Source organism: Sinohyriopsis cumingii, chromosome 1 (genome assembly GCF_028554795.1).
Source record: "Sinohyriopsis cumingii isolate HCF-2022 chromosome 1, ASM2855479v2, whole genome shotgun sequence".
Taxonomy (NCBI): domain Eukaryota; kingdom Metazoa; phylum Mollusca; class Bivalvia; order Unionida; family Unionidae; genus Sinohyriopsis; species Sinohyriopsis cumingii.
In genome coordinates this window covers 112,333,851-112,358,757 of record NC_142961.1, presented here as the reverse complement: position 1 = coordinate 112,358,757, position 24,907 = coordinate 112,333,851, and the positions used below count along the sequence as shown (strand labels likewise).

Below are 24,907 nucleotides of genomic sequence, written 5' to 3'. Positions count from 1 at the left end.
TTAATGTACTCTGACCACTAAAATTAATATGAACAAACTATCTGTTGTCTCTGAGTCACTCGGACATTGATCTTTGACTATCTGTATTAAATCAAAAGGTTTCCTTTTTACCTGCAGTGTAATCCATCCACAAATTTTTTTCAAGGTTGTCTAAAACAAGTTATTCTAGAAACTCCAAAAGTGGACAAAGAGATAACTGGAAAATGCCATAAAAGAATTTTACATTTTACTTTCTGTCAGGCTTGTTAAATTTCTCAAGCCTTATTTAACTTAAGTTTTAATACGAGTCCTTACCCTTGGACTGATTGGAATTCTTTCTCTTCGACGGTTTCTGGCTGAGTCATTCCTTCTTGGCATATCCTCAAAGTCCTCTGGGAAGTTGTTGACACCATCTACATCTAAAATATGAACCATGATTTATAGTATATTGGACTATTATGTGAGAAATCCTGAAATGAAATGCTAGACTTTAAAGTATTGCTTGTGAGTGTTTTCTTCATTAAAATAATGCATTGAGCTGACCTCATTAGGCTAACTGAATAAAATTGTTGCTTTTAAGCAGTCTGCCCTGAAAAGACTTTTCATGAAAACAACCAAAAATACTGGTTACAATTAATTGCATTCTTTTTCAGCTGAAGACTGCAAACAACATGGAAGGGAATAATAAACCTTTATCCTGCTGAAATATCAACAAAAATTGCTGTGCAAAAGGTGACTAATGGAGGCAACGTCTGTGCTTTCTGGGATATATCCTGTGATGATGTTCCAGTTGAGACTGTATTTTGACTTTTGAAAGAATGCAGTTTAAAATATGAAACCAAATTTTCCAAGCAAAATTTTCTTTGAGAATACTAACCAAATCAAAATACCTAAGGAGAACTACTACTACCTCGCAAATGCAGTCCTGCCAGATACCACTTTAAGCTAAAGGGAGCTGAAAGTTGTCTGCCAACCTATGTGGCGGTCAGGCAGACTGATCTCCCCTTCAGTATAAGGCTTGGTGGCAAAAACTAAGAATGTGTCAGTTACTGCTTCTGCTTGTCACATCCGGCCTTGCAAAAGCCAGAATCTACATGGAAGATAAACTATCACAAATCGGATGAGTTCTCTTTCTACCTTGACAAAGTTCTGCCATTACAATTTGCAAACACTTTTTTCGTCCTCACACATTTAGGTACTTGTGCTGGGAGCTTAAGCGACTTCACATTAAATTCAGGCTATAAATATTTTATGTACATGCAATTATGGGCTCAATCACTAACAGCCTGGCTTCCAGTACGTCAAACCCGACTTTTGCAGGGACCAGTCTAACTCTCATACCACCTCAAGACTCTCATTCGGCACTATGCCATGAATAGTTCCTCACACCTCAACAGATGCAATTTCTTACTCAGCAACTGTCTCGAAGTCACAGTTTCTAATTCAGGGCATTCTAAGAGTTTAGCAAGCAACAGACCTCATCATTCTTTGCTAACAGTCTCAATCAATACAGGGGGCCTTAGCCTCGCCTCATGCATCCAAGATGATGTTGCTTGTCTGCCAGTGACATCATCTATTCTACACTATCTGATGGCATGGGAAGATTCAGCTTTCCAAGTCGCCATTGAGGACATTTTCTACCCATGACCCCGGGAGTTTTGTCCTCCTCCTCCCTCTCCATGAAAACCTGGACCTGAGCTCCAGCATCTGTTGATCTTACGATGGAATGGAAAAGTCTCACTTAAATTACTTATACATTCTGGAGAGTTACAAACATTCAGACCCGCGTTCATCATCAGTTCATCTGTGGTTCTATCTCTGCCACACTCCAGTCTTGCTTTGGGGATGACAAAGCCACACTCCATAACATATGGACCTGATGGGCTTTGATGACACTTGAAGTTAGTGCGCAATATTGTTGCCGTGGCTTCGAAGTTGGACTTTTGTCCATATGGTTATCTTTCAACAGGTAGAACATAGCTTATCTTCTATCACTTCAAATACCTCAGGGCATGCATGGAGTCAATCTCAAGGCCAAGCTAAGAGTACAACCTTTATCCTCTAACCTTCTGCTTAGCAGCCAGATTGAAGAAGTCCGCAAACAAGCCATTCTGGAGACCAATTTCCCTCCCTCCCACAACCACAATATTGATACAGGGATAGTATGGGAAATCAAGACATGAACCTCTGAAAACTGTCCTATCGAAGCTCCACCCAGCAAAAGCCACAGTTTTCTCACATACCAAAGTGGACATAGTACCGAGAGGGTCCTATCATTCATTCTAGACTTTTCTTGGTCGAAAAAGCAAACCAAACTCTGGTCTGGTCATTGACCTAAGCGCCCCCAATCAATTCAGCCAGACCCTTTGGTGCTCAATGGTAACACCACAGCGCATTTAGAATGCCATCCATGAAGGAGACTTTGCCTGCCATCAGAGTGGTCTTAAACAGCCATACCTTGAAGTCCCTATTCACAAGGCTTCCAGGATGTTCCTGCAATTCACCTACATCATATACCAATTCAGGGTACTCTCATTAGGGCTCAACACCTGGGTCTTCAGATGAACTGAGTAGTGGTGCATGTCCAGACCTTTTCTGTGGCAACATGAAGTTACTTGGATGACATCCTGCAGAAACATGAGGTTGATTTAAAAAGACAATGATAACCTTGTTCCCAATCTGGACTTCTCATCACGGAGGAACCAAGTCCAAAGACCTTTGCATCCTGGGTAAGAGGATGTACCTCCCTCCACCTCTTACCTATTCTCTGAAGGTACTATGATTAGGTTAAATATTTAAAGAAGAAACCACTTTTTCCAAGTAAAATGTTTCTTTGAGAATACTTACTCAATCATAATACACATAAAACCTCCTGGCCTCCCTGCTGTTACATCCATATAGTGTGCCTCTGGTATTATAACTGAGTAGTGTACTTAAAGAAGAAATTACATTTCATACTTTAATTTTTTTATACAATTTTTGCTTTTCTTTTGTTCAGTATGCCATGTTGGGCATACATAAAACCTACAGGCACTATACAGCCAGGATTGTGGTGGTATGCCATTAAACCAGTTACATACATATATATGTACGTACATACATATATAAATACATAGATACATACATACATAGATACATACACACAAATATAGGGGGCCCCGAGTGACCAAGTGGTCCAAAGCGCTCTCTTTTATGGATAACTGCCATCTCACCTATGTCTGCGTGGGTTCGAGTCTCAGATTCAGCCAATGTGGGTATGTGAGAAAGCTTGCCAGTAGCTTCTTGTGGGTTGGTGGTTCTTTCCAGGGTTTTCCCCAAGTTCTTCCTCCACCATTAATACTGGCCACCATGTATAGTCTATTGTGTGCTGAAAAATGGCATTAAACCTTACAACAACAACAACAACAACATACACATTTAGTGTGCAAGAGGTGAGCAAAGAAAGGAAATTAACATTAAAATTTTAAAAGTCTGAAAATGTATACTTTAATGAGATATAAATAATGCAAAATATAAATGAAATGTATGATCACAATACAAAATACTATAGCATAATTAAATTAGTCCCTAAATCAACCTGAAAAGAATGCAAACTTTTATCATTATAAGTGTTGCACAGCATTGAATTATTAAAGAAATTAATTAAGTAACTGACTACTTGAAATAAAAATATAATTATATCAATTCCTGAATAGAAAGTAATCAGTACTGATTAAAAATTTAGGAAAAGTAATGTGAAGTTATAATTACTTTTAAATTACCATTACTGTTTGCCATAGTTACAACATAACAGCACAATTAGAATAATGGAGATAACACAAGATCAATGTTTAAGGCTATTATGAACAGCAATCCTTTTTTCCTCATCATAATGTACACACATGTTGTCATTAACGAAGTGTAATACAGGTAATCATAAAAAAAATGTAAGCTTTAATCATGCTGGTGTTAATTTTTATGCAGCAAGATATGTATTATAAAGTAATTTAATGGATCAAGTTATAGAAATATAAAAGTATATCAGTAAAAGCCATAAAATGTTGGTTATACAGTGAACTTCACTGAACCATTAAATCATTAACCTACTTTCTAATACTAATTACACTGTTGCATACTGGACACACCAGCAATACTGGGTTTTTTAATGGTGTTAAGATTAGTTAAATTTATTTTTCTACTGAGCATCTTGATATGAGAAATGTTAGACACAGTGCAAAAGTACAGGACAAAATATCTAACACTGACACTATTATACAGCTTGTAAAGATGTCATCACCTCCCTTCACAACAGTCCTTTATTGTAAGACACTGACACTGATAGTTCTGATGTGAGTGGTTGACTCCCACTATTACAAAACCAGATACATCAGGGTCATTGTCTGACACTGTAGGAGTACCATGCCATCAACATTTAAATGTAATTGTATATAAATGACCATGATAAAACATAAAGCTTATCAGATAAAAAATTAATACTTCTGTATCAAGACCTCTGTACTGAAAAAGGGAAATGTCCCTATCAATTTTATTTGCTATAGCAATTTATCCATGGCAATTATGACAGATAATGAACATGTATCCAAACTGCCAGTCTGTCACTGACAGAGCAGTATTTAAAATAAAATATCTTAATATAACTATAACATGTGTATACATTTTGAAACATTATACTACTTCACAGACTTCACTGTCTTTGAAATATCTGATAAAATATTAATTTTATCTAAATACATGAAGGAATTTATTATGTTTATTCTCTATTTTGGTGTAATTTCATTTACAAATTTTAGTGATGGAACAGGTACATGGAAACGATGAAAGCACCCAATTTTACTGACAGTTTAATATTACGGAAAGTATCAACACGTGAAGTTTCTTGTGTCGAATGAATCTTCCGAGTTCCCCATTCATAAATGTGATAATCAGATGTATAATGGTAAATCAGTGCCATCAAGAAAAATTATATCAGTGACAGTCAAAATCACACAGGAATACACTGAATTTAATACAGGGAAAATCACACAGGAATACACTGAATTTAATACAGGGAAAATCACACAGGAATACACTGAATTTAACACAGGGAGACACACAACAAACCTATAAAAGCACTTCTGGCTTCTAGCTGTGATCGTGCACTTTGCCGCGAGGTTTGTTGGCCAGGGTATCTCCCTCCTACATTGTACCGGCCTGTCCGAGGAAAGAGGAAAGTATGTGTGCAATGTTAGTACTGAAAAATCTACCCTACCTCATTGTACAAGACTGTAAATAAAGTCAGCTAGGTTTAACAGTGGTGTATGCACCAAGACAACGTCTTACTGAGAATATGATGTTTTCATGTCATTGTAATTTTTGTTTGTGTAAGTAAATAGCTATGATTTTAAATGAAAATTCAAAGTTATTTTGCTAAGTGAACAACAAAAGCAAATATTGCAGTAAAAATCTACTGACATTAAAGAAGTTTTCAGGAAGTGACCTGAAGAGAATAGATAAGAATTTATGAAAAAAATCTGCATGTTATAGTGCTTTCAATTTAGACTATAATGTAAATTGTAGGGTTCTTTAGCTAATCCCTAAAAGGTAGTTCCATTCACATTTGGTGCCAATATGTACCAATAAGTTATACAATTTAAGTTTGAACTTAAAAAAGTGAGAGTTGATATTAATGTCAGGCTTTAATTTCATCTTGGATTACTAGATTCTAGACTTAAATTAAGTCCAGGCTTGGATTACTGAGGTCTTGGTGCATAACCATAGCAAGTAGCTGACTGATAAACAGTCAGATGTGTAAACCTGGTTCAATGATCATGACATGTAAGTTTTAAAGTAATTGGAAATTTTCAGTTTTACTTCTTGTCAAGCATCATAAAATCTTGCCAGATGGTAATCATACTGGATACTCACATCAAGTATACAGCTTACACTTAAGTCATGATCCCTAAGCCAGGTCCAATGTCACTCAGATCCATAAAAATCAAGGAAACCATGCCTGAAAGATGCATTGTTAAAGAAAACAAAACACTGTTGGAACTATTCAATATATATTTGCCAAACAAGAAGCCCAAGTAGGCTTAATATCACTCAGCTGGCCTACATAAACCTTAACATAAATTGCAAGCACAGATGGCAAAGTAATCTGGAATATTAGGACGCTTTCATTTGTTGCTTCCACAAATTCTTGACAAACTCGGTTGAGGTGTTTCTGAGAAGAAGTTATGTAAAGGTTTTCCCATTTTTAATAATGGTAACCATATCTGATGACAGACTGGTATAATTTTCACAACTCTGTATGAGAATCACACCAGGTTGCTATCTGTGACATTGGGTGAATTGTGTTGAGAAGTTCTGACGACAAAGTAGCTCTAGTAGACAACAGATGATGCATGATGGACAATATGTAGCGTATCAAAGACCAAATGGTCCTTAAAGCCTGACCCAAGGTTATAAACCATTAATATGGTGGCCATTTTAAGTTTGTTTCTTTGTTTTTGCACGTTTACTGCATTTATCATCAATAAGCTATATACGGTGGTCAGTACATTCAGTGGAGGATGAACCTAGGAAAACATGAAAAAACCCACTGGTACATGAAAAGCTACTGTCAACCTTTTTCAATACCCATATTGGCCAATTAAGCCAAGATCTGAACCCATATGGCCAGAGGTAAGATGTCATTGATCTGTAAAGACGAGTGCCTCATATCACTCAGCCACCAAGGGCACTGTTCATTTTACGACAGATCTGCATTGAATTTCATGAAACTTCATGGCATCATGATACCTGTGAAATTCTGTGTAGTGGTTTTGGAAAAGTTGCTAAAAGGATTTTCTATCTCTAGTAACAGTGACCATCTTTGAAGGCAGATCAGCAGTTGTTTCACAACTCTGTCAAAACTCAGCATGTTACCTATGAAACATGGGCACATCTGGAAAAGGTTTGTCCATGTTTAGTATCAGTGGCCATGCCTGATGGCAGAATACAATAATGTTCATAATTTTGTTAAACCTTAATGTTTAAATACTATTTGTGAAATTTGGACACAATCTGTATTCAAATCTTTTAATAAGTTGTTTTATTTTTTTTAATAATTTTAGTAACAGTGTCCATATTCGGTGGTGGATCAAAATCATTTGCATAAACTTGAAAGGTCTTCATGCCAGGATGCTTTCTGTCAAACTTGGTCAAATTTTTTCAGGCCAATTCTAGAAAAATGTAAATTAAAAGATTTTGGGGGGAAATTGCATCCAATTTTAAAAGCAGATTGGCAGCATTGTACAAACTTGAAAGTCCATTATGGGCTACATCTTTCTGTCAAATTTGATAAAATTCTGTTGAGCTTTTTCTGGGAAGAAGCTGCAAACTTTTTAAAAGATATGTTCTATTTTTAGTAACTGTGACCATTTTAAATGACAGATCAGCATTTGGTGCATCTCATGCCAGAATGCTGTCAAATTGGGTTAAATTCTGCTTAGAAGTCCTTGCAAAATCATTTAATGGTTTTTGTTACTTTTTTAGCTACATCAACCATATCTGATGGTAATTTGGCATCATTTGTACAAGCTTTCAAAGCAGGGTGATAGTTATGAAATTATTTTTAGCAGTCTTGAAAAGAAGATAAAAATACTGATGAATAGTGCATGATCAATGATTGAATATACCAAAAGCTCATGTGGTCCAACAGGCAGGTGAACTAAATATAAATCCTATATGCACAAACGATGGTCATAGTGAAACACATTTTCAAGGATGAATTGTTTAGCTTCGTTACTGAAGGGCATCATGAGGACACATAATTATATTAAAAGCTTTTCTACAACATTTAGGTGAAAGCTAGAGCTGTGTGCTTGTAATGAAATCTGAAGAAAGGCATAGCAAACAGGCATGGTAACCAACTGAGACAATCATAAACATTGATATGTAAATCACTGGGATAAATAGTCTTACTCCTTTCTAAGCAATTCAATGTCATGATATGTGTCAAAATAATGTAAACTGGAATTATGCTCAAAAATAGGAAGGCAAATTCACTTTTAATCTGACTCTGAAAGAAAGTTTTAGCAAACTCTTAAAATACTTCTTGTACCCTCTAACAATGACTGTATCTAACACAAGGACTGGAAACTCCAGGCAGCTGCCAGACATCACCTTCCCATTTAGATATGCAAATGATGTCACTATTGGTGGGTTCAGCAGCAAGATCAATAGCACAGCACAGGTGAATTTGTCCTCAATATGATTAAGGGTAGGAGTTAGGCCTACCTGATTAATGTTTATTTCTGGAAACAACATATTACATAGCTAATTTTTCCTATGATTGTAGATTATATTTCAAGATTATTATTATTTGCAGGTAAACATGTTTACTTGCATTTGAATTCAGTACAGTAGTTTTCCCCACTGGAATTCCTGATGTACATGATTTTTATTAAGTTCTTTACTAAATGTTTAGATATAGACCTGATCTTGTTGACAACTGTTCTAGAAATGAACTTTCTGACCATCACCCTGCTAAACTTATTGTGTCTTAGGTATTTATATTAAGGATGTTTATATTAGAATTACTCATTCCCATCTTAATATCTTAGTGGAATAAGTCTTTTAGTTGTGTTCAGTTTTAATTGGAGAGGATTTATTTATTTAAATTATTCATTGGAATCACCAAGTACTCACTAATATTTTTGGACTAAATCACTATTTGGGGATTATTATGAATTCATTTACAGTCATTTTGAATTATATCATTGTGATACATCAAGACTATTAGCACATCAACACAACTATTACAGGCTACTGTTACATCAGCACATTCAAAATCAGAATTCATTCAGAATCATCTACACTTTTGGACTTGGGATAAAACATTTATGACTATTTGGGATTTAATTTACAACACTGCAAGATCTTTATAAATTTTCACTTTTTATTCAAGGGAAATAAATTATTTATTGAATTTTGCTACACTTGTAAGATTTTGCTCTTTTCTGTTACTTAGTTTAAGACCACAGAGTCATGACAACAGAAGAATTTAGATGTAACTGTATTACATTGGAAAGCACGGTACTTTATCTGATGTTTCCATCTTAAAATTAGGATTTAATATTAAGTTAAATTCAGCACTTAAAGAAACATCAACATTTGACTGACATCTTGATATATTTTTTATTGTAATTGTATAATTGTGACAAAGACAATAACTTCTTTTCACTGTTCTTAAGTCAAACTTGATGTTCAGTTTTAAAGTTTCAAAATGAACAAAAATGAGTAGCAATGCAAATTTAAAAAACAGATTGGGAAGATATATGTAAACTTTTTATTCATGCATCATGTATAAACATTTTGTAAAGTGGTTTACAAAAAGTCATGGGTACAAAAGTGCAATGCAGATTTGAATATTCATCATTTTAGTCTTTTTTTAAAACTTTTTCTTAAAAGTCAACATGATTTACATCAATGCACTCACACATGTTTTCAATAAAGCATGTCTTTATTTTCTAATGTTAAAAATGAATCAGAGGAGCAGTGTGGTTTTCAAACCATGTACCACGAATAAGTTTCTCTGGCCAATAAATCCAATTAACAAACTTACTGTGCCATGGGAACCTCATTTGCCTAACAATATGGAATCAGCAATACATGGTGGGCTAAGTAGGGAGTTTCCAACCTTCCTCTATGTTAGCATCACCCTTTATTAAAGCTTCTCCTGATAAAAAAGCAATCCTGTGAAACTTCTCTAACATATTGAATGATGTACTACTAATACCTTTAAAGAACACCAAGATTTCTTTGAAATACACTGGAGAAAAAAAATGTAGGAGACTGATCTCTTGCAGAATGAAATCTAGTAAGTATCATCAAAGATTAATAAGTTTGGTGGTTATTTTTAAGTAATAAATCTACATTCTTTGCCAAACAGACAAATTATCCCAGTGATAGTAGTGAAAATAAATTATTTGTGTGACCAGTGCAGTGCTCAACACTGCTGGCCCAGGTATTCTATTGAATACTGAATACACTCCAAACATGGTAGACACTATACATTACTTGTACAGAGCCGAGTCACAGTCCACATATAAATCTTGGTCATCAAGATGCTCAGATTAAAACCTTACTGTTTATCCATATAAATAATTTTCCTTCATTCTTTTAGGTCAATCTATGTCATAATAAACTTCCTTGATGAAATTTATATTATTCTTTGCTTCCTTTAAAGATGTAATCCTAATGAAGAATATATATGCCATATTCAGATCAAAATGCAAATTCACTTTAGTGCAAAAAGTCAGTAAATCTCTGAATCACTGGCAATAATGATCAACAGCATTAAACATTGTCATGAAGCACTCTATAAAATGCACTGACAAAAAGCCCCATTGACACTGATACAAGATGGACCAAGTGAATGTTAACATCTGTGTAACTGGTGTAAAAGAGTGCAAGATAATGAAACATCATGATTCAGCGTGTGCAGGATATTGTTTTTTCTGTTGCTCTAATGAAATTAGTCATATATTTTCTAAGTGAGAGTTAACCTAATTTAACTAAGTCAAAATTGACTAAGCTAACTTACAATGAATATATGGTGGTTTGTACAGAACTGCAACAAAATGGTATATCTAAGACATTTACTTGAGGGTGGTTACAAAAAGCACTAAATTACTATAAAAACTTGTGATATAACAACTGTGTTAAAAATAAATTGTATAAAAAGCAACAGTTAATAACTGAAAACAAAATATATGTTCCTCTATAATATTTGTGAAAATGGAAAAATAAATGCTCAAAATAACAAAGTGTTACATATAATATTAAGATGTGGATATTTTTGTTTTAAAAAATAAAACATTGAAGCCAAAGATGTTACAATGCTATAAATCTACAATGATCTAGGAACAAACCTCTGCATGTACACTGAACTGCATTAGCATGCACAGGGCAGAAATTAACTGAATGACAGGAAAGTAATCAATTAGGAAGGAGTAACCAGTAAGTAACAAGTATAAACAAACAAAAGTTTAGTGCAATCAATAGTGAATAATTACATTTTTTGAGTAGATGTAGTGAAATATTTTGGAAATAAAGTGGAAACATTATACATGTATTGTAATGAATGGCAGTGATAAGTGAGAATACAAAGTGTTTCCACTTCATCAGTGAAACATTTCCATTAGCTACTGAAAAAAAGTAGATTTTCTTTTCGTTATATATGTTATTCAAGAAAAACCATCTATTTGGATGGATTTTATTTCTCCGTTAAGTACCAATGCAATTAACAGCTGCATTACTATATCGATGAAAAGAAGTTCCAAACTTTTACAATAATTTTAGGACTGACTTTTACAAATTTAGCTCATATATATACAGTGGAACCCCGCTATAACGCGATGATCGGGGTCCATAAAATCGGATTGCGTTAAAAGCGGGGTCGCGTTAATGCGGGGTTTTACAATATTTAACTTTTTTTCTGAGAACATATACGTGTATACATGTACAACGATCAAAAGTCGGCTTATCATCAGATGAATATTAACTGGAATGCATTAATTAAGATATATTCAAAATAATCAATGGCTAATATATTTATAGGTTATTACTGTGCATTAAAAACATTTACTAATTTTTATTTGTTTGAACGATAATACAGATTGACCGATAATACCAGACTATCGCTATATCATGAAAAGTGTATCAACACCGTATGCTACTGTGCCGTCGTGGCATGCAGTTCATCCATAATGGATGTAATTTCATTGAAAATCGTACAGATTTAAAATATTCAATAATTTTGTAATAGTCTGAATTCGTCGTGCAAAATATAGGATGAACAAAATATTGAAACCATTTACTTGCTGTCTGATATCGTACGGTCATTGCATGCAGCTATTCCCGGGTCTACATACGGTGTCTGTACAAATTTCATACTGCTAAAATTTTATCATATGCGACAACTGCAAGAATAATTAACAATCAACGCATGATTTCAGCGTGCAAATAACTTTTATTTCAGATTTTGTGAACATCAAAAGAAACATGTGAAAACTGCTAAATTAATTGTTGCGCAAAGTGCAAAGTCAGTGTGGTTCCAAATTTAAATTTCATCATTTCTTGAAAAATATATCCAATGACGTTTGCTTCTTTGCCGCGAACTGTTGGGTTCTAGCAAAGTCAAGAATGTTTCTTAATTGAAGGACTTTGATGCTGTCAACATCTTGTGTTTCCAGCCACCTTAAACTTGCTTCTAAATGTACTACTGCTTCAGACACTTTTGGTGGGGGAGTTGGGGTGCCATCGTCATCGTTATCATTATCGTCACTGGTTTCAGGTTCTGATTGTGCAGCTTCATTCTTCCTGCTGACATTTGTAACAATTTCGTCATCTGATATGTGTTCATATATAGGGCAGATGTCATCTACTGAATACCAGTTAAGGATATCATGATGACTGTGCTCGTATTTTTTGAGTGCTTCTTCTGCTAAACGTACGTCGTCTTCAGTGAATCCTGTAAATTCAAGCTCATCGTCACTATCATTTTGTGTCGAGGGCGTAAAAGCTGGCCCAAGACCCTTTAAAAAGCATCGTTCAATGCAGCGTGCAGTGATAGCATCCCAGGCTTTACCTCCAAGGTGACATACTTCTTTTAAGTTGAGTAATGCCAATGATGTGTCGACGGATGCGTTATTATCTGCTACCATTCCCTTTATCATTTCACGGCGATAATTTTGTTTAAATACGGAAATTATGCCTTGGTCAAGTGGCTGGATTTCTGACGTAGTGTTTTTCGGGAGGTACGAAACTTTGATCTTGCCATCACTGCTGACAAGATTTTCCGCTGGGGGGTGGGCAGGGCAATTATCCAGCAGGAGGAGAGCTTTTTCCTCCAGCTTGAGTTTTCGTAAATGAGCCCGAACATCTGGAACGAATGTTTTGTGAAACCAGTCGTCAAATATGGAGCTATTCATCCAAGCATTCTTGCTGTTTGTGTACTGAAATGGAAGTGCCTTCATATTTACATGATGAAAACATCTGGGAGCTTTCGATTTTCCAATCATCAGAGGTCTGACTTTGTGGCTGCCAGACTTGTTAACACAAAATAAGAGAGTCACTCTGTCCTTCCTCTTCTTGAAACCTTCTCGTTTGTGACTGTCAGTCTTGGTTGCAAGGGTGCGATCGGGTAACATTTTATAACATAAACCAGTCTCATCGCAGTTGTAAACTTGGTCGGCTGTGTAGCAACCGTCCTCCAGCAACTTTTTAAGCCCAATCGGGTAGGAATTGGCAGCCTCTTTGTCAGCGGAGCGGATTTCCCCAGACACAAGAACTTGGCTGATAGCGTGCCTTTTCTTGAATCTGTCTAGCCAGCCATTACTCACCTTAAATTTGGAATCATCTCCATTGATACGGCGATCAAATTTCTCTGCTTGGGCTTTCAGAATTGGGCCAGAAATTGGAACACCTTCTGAGCGAGCTTGTACAAACCATTGGTACAAAGCTGAATCTAGGACATTGTCATTAGCTAACTTAACCCTTTTACGCTGTAAACCAGTTTCCTCTTAAGAATGTTGGGTAGACTACGGAGCTTTCCTTCATCTGTTTTCCACCCTCGCAAAGTGGACTCGCTGATTCCTAGATCTCTGGCAAGCTGAGTTGTTGTTTGCCCTTCTTTAGTTGATCTAGGGCATACAGTTTCTCTTTAGCAGAAAACGACTTGCGTTTTTGAACTTGCTTTTCCATAACAGTAAAATATTTTTTTATATAAGCAAACAACGTACACTGATAAAGCTCGATAACTAAGTAATGAAGGCCTGCAATGGTTACGAATCACTTTTTATATAAAACAAAATTAAGCTGAACGGATGTACAATTTCATACCCTTTTAATTTACAGATAATAAAGTGGATATTATTTACTTTCAACTGTTTGTTGTTTGATCACACCGCCAAGCACAGCATACATGTTGGCGGCTTTCGTCCTTTGATGTTTATTAAATTGTGCAACTCTTGTATCAACCACAGCTTTGTCTGCTGCTTGGCTGTGATTGCAGTTAAATAAGAAGCCCGTGTCGGCTATTGTTTGAGCAACGACTGTATACAGAATTCATGGAAGACAATCACAAAGACGATTTACTGGCTTTACTCATGGATCCGTAATAAGTAACACTTCCGATAATGTTTACTTCGGCTTAACAATTCAAAAACCTAATGAAACCAGTTTTCTCTTCCAGAGTAGAATACGGAGCTTCACCACAACCTGTTCAAATTGATAAATTTCAGAAGCCAAGCGTTGTACACACTATTTCTCGTACGTTATATATATAGTATTATTTTAGAATTCATACACGATCACTTCTCCAAAATCACTTAAAGAACCTGGATAAATTGTTAAGTTCCGATCGTTTATTATTAAAAGTCATACGCGAATTCTTCCACCAAATTATAATAAATGTTTTACACACTATTTCTCGTACGTTAAACAAATATTTTCACGGTCCGATAAAAATACACGTAAATGAATTTCAAATTTCAAGAACCATGCCACGATCATATTATTTTAAAAGTCACAACTAATCTCATGCCCAAAATGAAGTTAATTTCTTGTTTTGTTTTTTTTACTTTTCTCCAAATTTTTTTTCTCCATGTGTGAATGAATATACGAAATTTCGGGAGCCATGCTACGACTTCGTTATATCCGAATTCGTGTTATGGCGGGGCGCGTTATAGCGGGGTTCCACTGTATATATATATATATACATATAATGCTTAAAACTGTGCATTTTGCCAAACTGTTGACCATTTTCATGAAAACATTTCTTGCCCAACATCAGGAGTGGTACTTTAAAGCGCAACATCTTTAAAGAAGACTTTAATGATTGCAAGTTTACCCATATGGATTTCAGTTCTTTTTCTTTTTTTCTGCTTCTAAACATGGATTATAAAGCCTTGACAAACTTGCAGTCTAATTCAGTAACAGTCTAGTTCAGTAACAGTCTAGTTCAGTAACAGTCTCGTTCAGTAACAGTCTAGTTCAGTAACAGTCTAGTTCAGTTACAGACAATGCAGCCAAAATTTTATTTCACTTGACTTCACTTTGCAGTCAACACTCATCTATCGCCATAATGTATAGTTGACAATCAGAATCAAAATCAAATGGTCATGTAAGTTCATTAAGTTGCAGGGGTCATGTAGAAATCTATTTTAACGAAGTTTATACCGTAAGCATAATTTTTGTTGCTTGGAGTTCATTTTGCAGCATTTTTTATGATATGTCCTCAATGATTGTCTACATTCTTAAAAAATATTCTAGTATCTGTTTATTCCAATGGAGGATGAGAGAGGAAGGGTTCCCACACTCTTTGAAACAAGCATTTCCATGTCTTTCCAGGTTTTCTACTGGATATTGATTTTGTCAAGATTCACTTAGGGCCCTTACTGAATTGACTAAAAGAGCATTTTGGCTAAGAAAGTGTACATTCTAAAGGTTAGCTGTTTCATTTTTGAGACTTTCCCATAACATCTATATTAGACATATGACAATGTACTAGACCACAGGATCTATCACTAGAAACAAGCATTACTATTGAAATTCATATAAATTGGCATGCAGCTCATTTTTATTTAAAGAATACAAATGTTACCTTTACTCTGTTTAACTGCATTTGATAGCATGAAGAAATTTTTGTTCAGAAAAACGTTGCTTTCAATTTTGACAAGTCATCATAAAAATTATATACTGTTGTATAAGATTAAGGACTAATTTTTTCTAAACAAATATCCACTGAGGCAAGCCTCAGGAATTCGTTTTTCCAAGCACTAATCCTAGTGAGTGGAAACAGGTACTTGTCCTGTTCTGGTATTTACATATAATCTCTGCAATATTAAAAACAATATTTTTCTGAGAATCACAAGTCATTCTTACAACTACAATAAAAAGTTATCCTGGCCCTCATACCTATTTGTTTCTTTTTGTAAAGTTCCTTCTACTGAATCAAAATCTTCACCATCACCACACACCCTCCACAAAACCCCTATGAAAACTGACTCATCTTTACCCCTCATCCTGTGAAATATTAAAACAAACATACTTCCACCTTGTTAAAATGTCTCTTGGGAGACTGAAAGATTTGTTACAATTACCTGTGTAAAAAGTTTCCATTTACAAAGTATACTGGTAAGCGATAGGTGTCATATGGGTTAAACTGGGACTAAATTCATAATTGGTAATTAAGTTTCTGGCAATATGAGGACGGATAGCACCATACGTAAGAGCATGTATTTTTCAGTGTATTATTTTCACTGCATAATTACAAAAAGCAAAATACATCATGACCACGAATATTTTATGTATAATATATAGTTTCACAGGTATACTTTGAACCGCTTTTCTTTTTCACTCTAGAAATGAAAAGTGTGCAGGATGGATGGATGGATTAATGGATGAATAGACAGATGAATGGAAACAAAATTAGATATTGAAGCTCATAATTATTTCTCAATAGTAAAAGTCACATCTAGATTACTCGTCTGATAATATACATATACTATTGCGAGCTCTAGTCATCTCAGTCTTTTTGTACTCATGTGAGGCATGAACCCTGAGAGCAGAATTACAACGAAGAATCCAATCACTTGAAATGAGATGCTACAGAACCATCCTTGGCATCTTTTACATGGACCACATCACAAATGAAGAAGTGCGTAACACCATCAGGCGCGAAGTAGGCCAATATGAGGACCTCCTCACCACCGTCAGAAAGAGAAAGCTGAAATGGTATGGCCATGTCACTAGAGCCAACAGTCTATCCACAACAGTCCTGCAGGGCAGTGTCCAGGGTGGCAGAAGGAGAGGTAGACAGAGAAAAAAGTGGACTGACAACATCACAGAATGGACCAGGAAAAGTTTTGCGGAGACAAAGACATTGGCACATGATCGAGACAAGTGGAGGGAACTGGTCAGATGTTCAGCAGCACAGTGCCTCGACGACCACACTAGGTCATGAGACTGATGATGATGATGATGAAACTTCATAGGGATATACCGAACAGTCACATCTATATTACTTGTCTGATACTAAACAGTCACAGCTAGACTACTTGTCTGATAATATACATATACCAAACTTCATAGGGATATACTGAACTGTCACATCTATATTCCTTGTCTGATACTAAACAGTCACATCTCACTACTTGTCTGATAATATACTTATACCAATCATAGGGATACAATAAACAGTCAAAAAAAGATCAATGTCAGGAGTTTGGCCCTAGAAACTAGAAACCAGATAATGGAAGGATCAGTAGACACATAAATTGGGCAAAAACTTAAATATTACTGAAACTGAAGAAGCAAAAGGTACATACATGTCACCAGTGTAATACATGTATTAAATTTTGCAGAGATAACTTAAACAGCTTTACAGTTTCGCTCCAGAAACAAAAGTATAAATAATGGATGAATGACCAATGAAACAAAGTCATTAAAATATTGAAACTAAAGAACTTTTAACAGAAAAAGGCACATCCAGATCACAAATCAATGTACCAACTTTCATTGCAGTATCTTGAACAGTTTTGAAGTTATGTTCTGGAAAGAAAATGTGACTGACAAATGGACATACGGATGGAAGGATGAAACTCGTTTCTGTATCCTCCACCCTAGCAACAAAGTCAATTTCAACAAAAAAAACAAAAGATTAATCTGAAGGCAAAAACATATGAGAAATAATTTAAAACAATGCATTATGGACTAGTATCTGAAATTTCATATTAAAGCACTGGTGTTGTTATTTTTATTTTTTAGTAAGATACAATGTTTTGTGCATGTCAAGCACAGCACAATCTGGAAAAGACAATTTCAGGTGTACATGTGACAACAGAGATAAATCTAGTGAGTTTCTAACCTTTATCCTTCAGTGTCTGCAGCTGAGCTTCCTGTTGCCTCAACATGGCATCTTGCTGCATCTCTAGGGCTGAGTTTGTCACAGGATTTTCAGGGAACATACTTCTGAATGCCCGCCGTGAATTACCATCATCTACAAAATATAGAACTACATCAGTTAATTGTGTCTTTGATTGCCATTAAAAGCAACTGTGTCACTTATCAAAATGCAAGCTCAATGGGACAGACTAACATAGTTTTCCTGCACTGCAACTTTTACCACCCGAGTCCATACTTTTTTCCAAAGAGATGAGAGGGTGTTGTGTATGTAAAAAAAATTGCCAATCAACTTTATTAACCAGAACCTGAAAGATGGTTTATACATCTAAGACAAATATTTCTAACAGTCATGAAAATTCTGTTCTGATAAATAATAAAAAACAAATCTCTTAGAATCAATTAATAAGCTAGATAGGTGTAGTGTTAATCCATTTACTTTGAATACAAAGTTATGATAAGCGGTATGGGAAATAACCAGCAATATACTTTTGTACTTTATTTTATATCCAAGACTGTATGAAGAGTATTCACTTGCCAGCTTGATGAAATAACAGCATGGGTAATGTACATTCTCCAAGACTGTGAGAACATTGTTTCTGGCTTTTGCTAAGATGTCAAAATGAAAATATCATCCTAAGCCTCAACAGGTAAAGCAATGGAACATTTACATTGATAGATCTGTCTGTCTGTCTGCCTGACATTGCCATTAATCCAGCAGTACAGCTGTCCATACACCTGACACCTGTACTGACTGATTTTATTTCCACAAGTTGTCGTTACTGATTCGACTACTACATCTTGTTGTCAGTTCACAATGAAAGCTTAAAACTAGTGCCACCTGCCGGCAGCAAGGGGAGGTAATGCACAAGAGTTATTACCCTTTGTCTATATAATCTAGACAAAAAAAGATGAATTTTTGTCTTTGAGAGGGCTGGATTCAGGAGGTGGTAGGGCTCATATTCCTAGTGTTAATGTGATTGGGGAACCTATTCAAAGAAGAAATGTAAGCAGTGTTGAAGCTTATCTGACAGAGTCTTCCACATACTAGGTCTCTTGATTCACATGACAAACTCACCTTTAAATTTCAGCTCATTGAAGTCCTGGACATTCCTCTGGTTGGCGTTATCTGATGTCATAGCTCTTGGAGGTATTACGGAAATCTTGTTCATTGCCTTGTCAAAAGCTCCAGGATTTCTATAGAAAAGAGGGAATGTTTAAAATTGCTACACAGAATTTTTTTGCACTACACCGCAAATCATACAAATTGAAAGACACTGACATAATGATGTTCCTATTTAAATATAGTCAAACTGGTTAGGAATGGGATTAGAACAGAAACTAGGAACTGATTATCAGAAGCTGATGATCAATAATATGATCATTTCTATCTATAGCAATTTCATATTCTTCAATCTACCTCCTCTCCCACTACTCTCCCAAGGTCATAAACTGTACTATTTAGCTTTCTATTTACCTACCTAGCAGTGATGGAATTAGCATATTAATAACACAAATAAAGAATATGTGCCACAAATTCACAAATTTCAAATTGATTTTTGAGAAAACAAGAATGTCATAGATTAATGCCTTGTGAACAACAGCCAATACCACGAAGTCGGCCACGGGAGTGAAAGTTACATCACACGTTGAGCAGTGTTGAAACAAAATAAATGCTGCTGAAATTCCCATCCATGCTGATATTACATGTAAAACATGTTCAGTGTAGACTGCACACTGAAATAACTAACTGACCATTTGATTTTATTCATTTCAAACAGTTATGAGAATTTTCCACGCTGGTCTGAACACCAGGTTTTGCATTCATGGTTTTATGTTATAATGAACAAAAAGTCCAATGGAGGTATTTAAAGGATAAAGTTCTAACTAAATTTGTACTATGTTGGTAGATTAAAGGGATAAAGGGCTTACTAAATTTGTACTATGGTGGTAGATTAAAGGGATAAAGGGCTTACCAAATCTGTACTATGGTGGTAGATTAAAGGGATAAAGGGCTAACTAAATTTGTATAATGGTGGTAGATTAAAGGATAAAGGGCTAACTAAATTTGTACTATTTTGGCAGACATATATCACTGATGCAAAAAATCATTATATGGCACAAAAAAGACTGTGAAAAGATGAAGGTCTTCATTTCATACTTGTACAACATATTTTGAATCTAATTTGAGAGATCAACATTCACAATTAAGAAATGGGGGAGGGGTGTTTACAGTAGAAAGGTTACTTTCAATAATAAGTTATTGTACCAATTTATTGTGCTACTCACAAAAATTGGACAGTAATGTTCTTAGAAGTCGTTTATTTTTCAAACTGCTTTCAATGGTTGCATATTGGATGGTGGAACAGTATTAATTATTTCAAACTAAAAGGCCATGATGAATGAACGCTACCCATCAACAGTGATAAAATTAGATCATGATTTGCTAAAGGAGATTCATAACTCTTTAAATTTCTTCTATTTTCTTTACATACAAAGGCCATAATGGATATGAGATTGGAATTCATTTTACAAACCTGGAGGGTTTTATTTCAGAATGACTTCATTAAATTTGGTCAACATGTTTTGCAGCTGAAATTGTTTAAAGATTCTTTGTTTTACTATCAAACGTCATATTGGATGGCAGCTAAGAAACATTAGTTTAAATTGGAAAGGTCTGTATTACAAAATGATCTTTGTCAAATGTGGTCAAAACTTACTGAAAATCAATTTTATAACAGAAGAAGCCTGAAGCTGTTTCTACTTTTGTATTTGATGGCGGATCTTGTGTGCAGACTGTAATGGCTTTTGTAACAGCATGCCATTTGGAACATACCTGCCTCTTTCCAATGAGAGCTGAATAATTTAAGCTCTCTGAAAGAGACTTGAAGATAAAGGTAAAGATATTTCCAAGTGTTTTTTTACATTTTTGGCAGATGAACATCTGATTAGATGAGCAAAGAACAGATTTTTATAAAAACAAAAGGTTCTGAAATTAACACTCAATGACAATTGAACAATCATTGAAAAACCTGCACTTTTTAACTTTTAATGTTATTCCTGTTATTCCTGCAATTTTGTAATGAGAAGATCAAAGAATTCATTAGATTTCATTAACATGAAGCTACTGCATATGCTGTTTTTAGTGATAGCATGTCATCTTGTCATTATGATATTAATTTCTTATGATGTAATAAACAACCACAGGCATGAGGGCAGTTCAAAATTTTTACATCCAAAGTTTTTTCCAAGCATGTGATGGAAAGAAAAAAAATCTGCTTCCTGCAATATCTAGTCAGAATCTGATGAGTGATTTGAGAAAAGATCAAGTCTTTTAAAATGGCAAATGCTAAAATGTTCAGGCTGCTAGTCATGGTAGATGATAAATGATTCACAAAGGATGCAAAGCCAAGCTGTATGGCCAGGTGAGCTGAAATCGTAATCAGTACATTAGAATTCACACATGACTGAGTATTGCAAGCTTTTTCCCCTTAAAGATTAATATAAAAGCTAAATTTGTGTAAATATGTAAGCTCCCTCTGCAGACACAGAAAGTCCACGGGAGAAAAAAAAAATTAAAAAGAAGAAAAGGACCATGAAAAAAAATGTGTGATAATGGCTTGAAAATTTGAGCAGGTTATCTATTTACACTTACAAAAAAAGATAAGAATTTCATTTGTCTACCTCACATGATTTTACTCACAAAGCTTATGTAAAAAGTTAACAGTCAGAAAAAGTGTGTAAAATATTTTTCAAAACATGCTGTAATGACATGAGAGTCTAATCTGGTTATATACATAAATGCATGCCTACAAGTATTCCTATCAGATTATGTTTATCAATATACATAAATGCATGCCTACAAGTATGCCTATCAGAATATGTTTATCAATATACATAAATGCATGCCTACAAGTATGCCTATCAGATTATGTTTATCAATATACATAAATGCATGCCTACAAGTATGCCTATCAGAATATGTTTATCAATATACATAAATGCATGCCTACAAGTATGCCTATCAGATTATGTTTATCAATATACATAAATCCATGCCTACAAGTATGCCTATCAGATTATGTTTATCAATATACATAAATGCATGCCTACAAGTATGCCTATCAGATTATGTTTATCAATATACATAAATGCATGCCTACAAGTATGCCTATCAGATTATGTTTATCAATATACATAAATGCATGCCTACAAGTATGCCTATCAGAATATGTTTATCAATCTCAAGCAGGTTTTGCTTAATTGTGCAAACAAGGTTTTCGTCCTTTAGTCCAAAATGCTCCCAAATGTAAAAAAATGGAAAACTTGCTGTAATGGCCTGAAAAGCTAACAATGTTAACTACTCATGACTATGACAAAGTGTATAAAGTTATAATGGCTATAAATCATCATGCTAAAATGGATCTGGGATACAGGTAATGTCTTACAGAAGGATAGCAGCATAACAATACATCCCATTCTGTTATCAATGTGGGGACCTGGGTGGTCATGTGGTTAGATCATTTACATATCAAATCTCTGCACAAATTTGAGTCTCAGCCTCTCCTCAACTACTTGGAGTCTTGGCTCAACCAATGTGGTTATGTGAGAAAGCTTGCCAGTTGGTGGTTCTTCCAGGTTTTCCCAGATTCTTAATCCACCAAATTTACTGGATGCCATGAATAGCCTATGATGTGCAGAAAATGGTATTAAATCTAAAAAATTATCCCCGTTATCACAGTGTGAGCATAATTAGTTATTTGTGTATAATTTGTACTTACGGAGGAGGCCTCTGTATGGTTCTAGGATCAAATACATCTGGCTCATTCTGTAAAATTGAAACAAGTCTCTGATTTATACCATGTTAAACAAGTCTCTGATTTATACCATGTAAAAACAAGCTCAAGCTGTCTTTATTAATGATAACAATATACTGAAACAAAGAGTCACTCAAATGGACTGAAGCTCTACTGTCCAAAAAAGAACTTCCAGGAATTCAAGTTAAGACCATTTCTTCCTTTTCACTTTTGAGTGCTGAGACCACCTATCAGATATTCTTTAGCAATAACTTTTCTTTTTAAACTAATTTTAAAATAATTTAAAATAACCAAGTTTTCAAATTAGCCACATTTTAATTTACGTCAAAGAAGACATCATTAAAAGTGTTTTAGTGAAAACCCGATTCCGGGGGATTAGTGACAACAATTTCTACGATTGTCATTGCAGTAACCATATTGGATTTAAGACTGGAACCATTTTCATTTAGGACCAATGAGATATCATAAAGATACTGGTGCAAAACTAAGGTTGATCAGTTGATATAGCCATCCATTTGGAAGGAACAGAGATTTTCCATTGACAAGTATCAATAACAAAATTTTCAAGATGGCCACCATATTGGATCTAACATTGGGACCATTTTTCATTTAAGACCAACTAAACATGACAAGCCTTTCAATTAAAACCTCTTGCTGATATGACCATCAATTTTGGAGAAGCAGCAATAACAAGATTTTCATGATGGCTGTCACGGCAGTGATACTGGATGTCAGACTGGCACGATCTTCACTTAGGGCCAATTATACATCATAAATAGTCCTTCAGTGCAAACCCCATGTTGATATGACCATCCATTCAGAAGGAGTAGCAATAACCAGATTTTCAAGATGGCTGCCACTGTGGCCATATCTGAAGTCCTAGCAGCACCATTTTAGGACCAACAAGAGAATGGGATGAATGTGTGGGAATAGTTTCATGTCAATCCTCCATGTAGTTCAAGAGCAATAACAAACTTGTGCTAATGGATGGTAGGATGTTGCATGATGTATAGCAGACCATTTCATAATGGAAGGATGTTGCATGATGTAAGGCAGACCATTTCATAATGGAAGGATGTTGCATGATGTAAGGTAGACAATTTCATAATGGAAGGATGTTGCATGATGTACAGCAGACCATTTCATAATGGAAGGATATTGCATGATGTACAGCAGACCATTTCATAATGGAAGGATGTTACATGATGTAAGGCAGACCACTTCATAATGGAAGATGTTGCATGATGTACAGCAGACCATTTCATAATGGAAGGATATTGCATGATGTACAGCAGACCATTTCGTAATGGAAGGATGTTGCATGATGTACAGCAGACCATTTCATAATGGAAGGATGTTGCATGATGTAAGGCAGACCATTTCATAATGGCAGGATGTTGCATGAAGTACAGCAGACCATTTCATAATGGAAGAATGTTGCATGATGTACAGCAGACCATTTCATAATGAAAGGATGTTGCATGATGTACAGCAGACCATTTCATAATGGAAGGATGTTGCATGATGTACAGCAGACCATTTCATAATGGAAGGATGTTGCATGATGTAAGGCAGACCATTTCATAATGGAAGGATGTTGCATGATGTAAGGCAGACCATTTCATAATGGAAGGATGTTGCATGATGTACAGCAGACCATTCATAATGGAAGGATGTTGCTGATGTAAGGCAGACCATTTCATAATGGAAGGATGTTGCATATACAGCAGACCATTTCATAATGGAAGGATGTTGCATGATGTACAGCAGACCATTTCATAAGCTCTTCTCGTCTATGACCAGTAGAGCTAGATTAGGATTAACCAATTTACAATCAGACTAAAATTCTACAATTTTTCAAATACAGACAGGTCAGATTTCAAATTAAAGAGTAATTTTGCCAGCTGCTGGCTGAAAAGAGAATTTGGGATGCCGATCTGTAATAATGGATTAAATAGACTTGGCAATGATAATTTGAAAATCTGAAGACACTAAATATCATCAGTATTATTTTATATTTTATCTTTCCAATAAATGCTAAAGACTAATATATACATTACTTTAAAATGATCAAGATCTCTATAGCATGACTGTTTACACTCAACTGATATTTGCACATAATCAGAAAGGTGTTCTGTTGAATAGCAATATAATTATGTTATTTAATGCAGACATAATTTTGG

General features: G+C 35.1%; 1 protein-coding gene across 1 annotated transcript in view; it reads right to left on the bottom strand.

Moving 5' to 3' along the window:
• The window catches only part of LOC149807626 (uncharacterized), a 247,293-nt gene that overhangs the window by 18,162 nt on the left and 204,224 nt on the right, over window positions 1-24,907 (bottom strand). The window contains exons 42-46 of the mRNA XM_089968946.1: window positions 22,689-22,735; window positions 18,986-19,104; window positions 17,873-18,004; window positions 5,080-5,169; window positions 295-398 (exon numbers count right to left, since the gene is read on the bottom strand). Coding sequence (XP_089825072.1) covers window positions 295-398; window positions 5,080-5,169; window positions 17,873-18,004; window positions 18,986-19,104; window positions 22,689-22,735 — 492 coding nt within the window. The remainder of the gene's footprint in view (window positions 1-294; window positions 399-5,079; window positions 5,170-17,872; window positions 18,005-18,985; window positions 19,105-22,688; window positions 22,736-24,907) is intronic.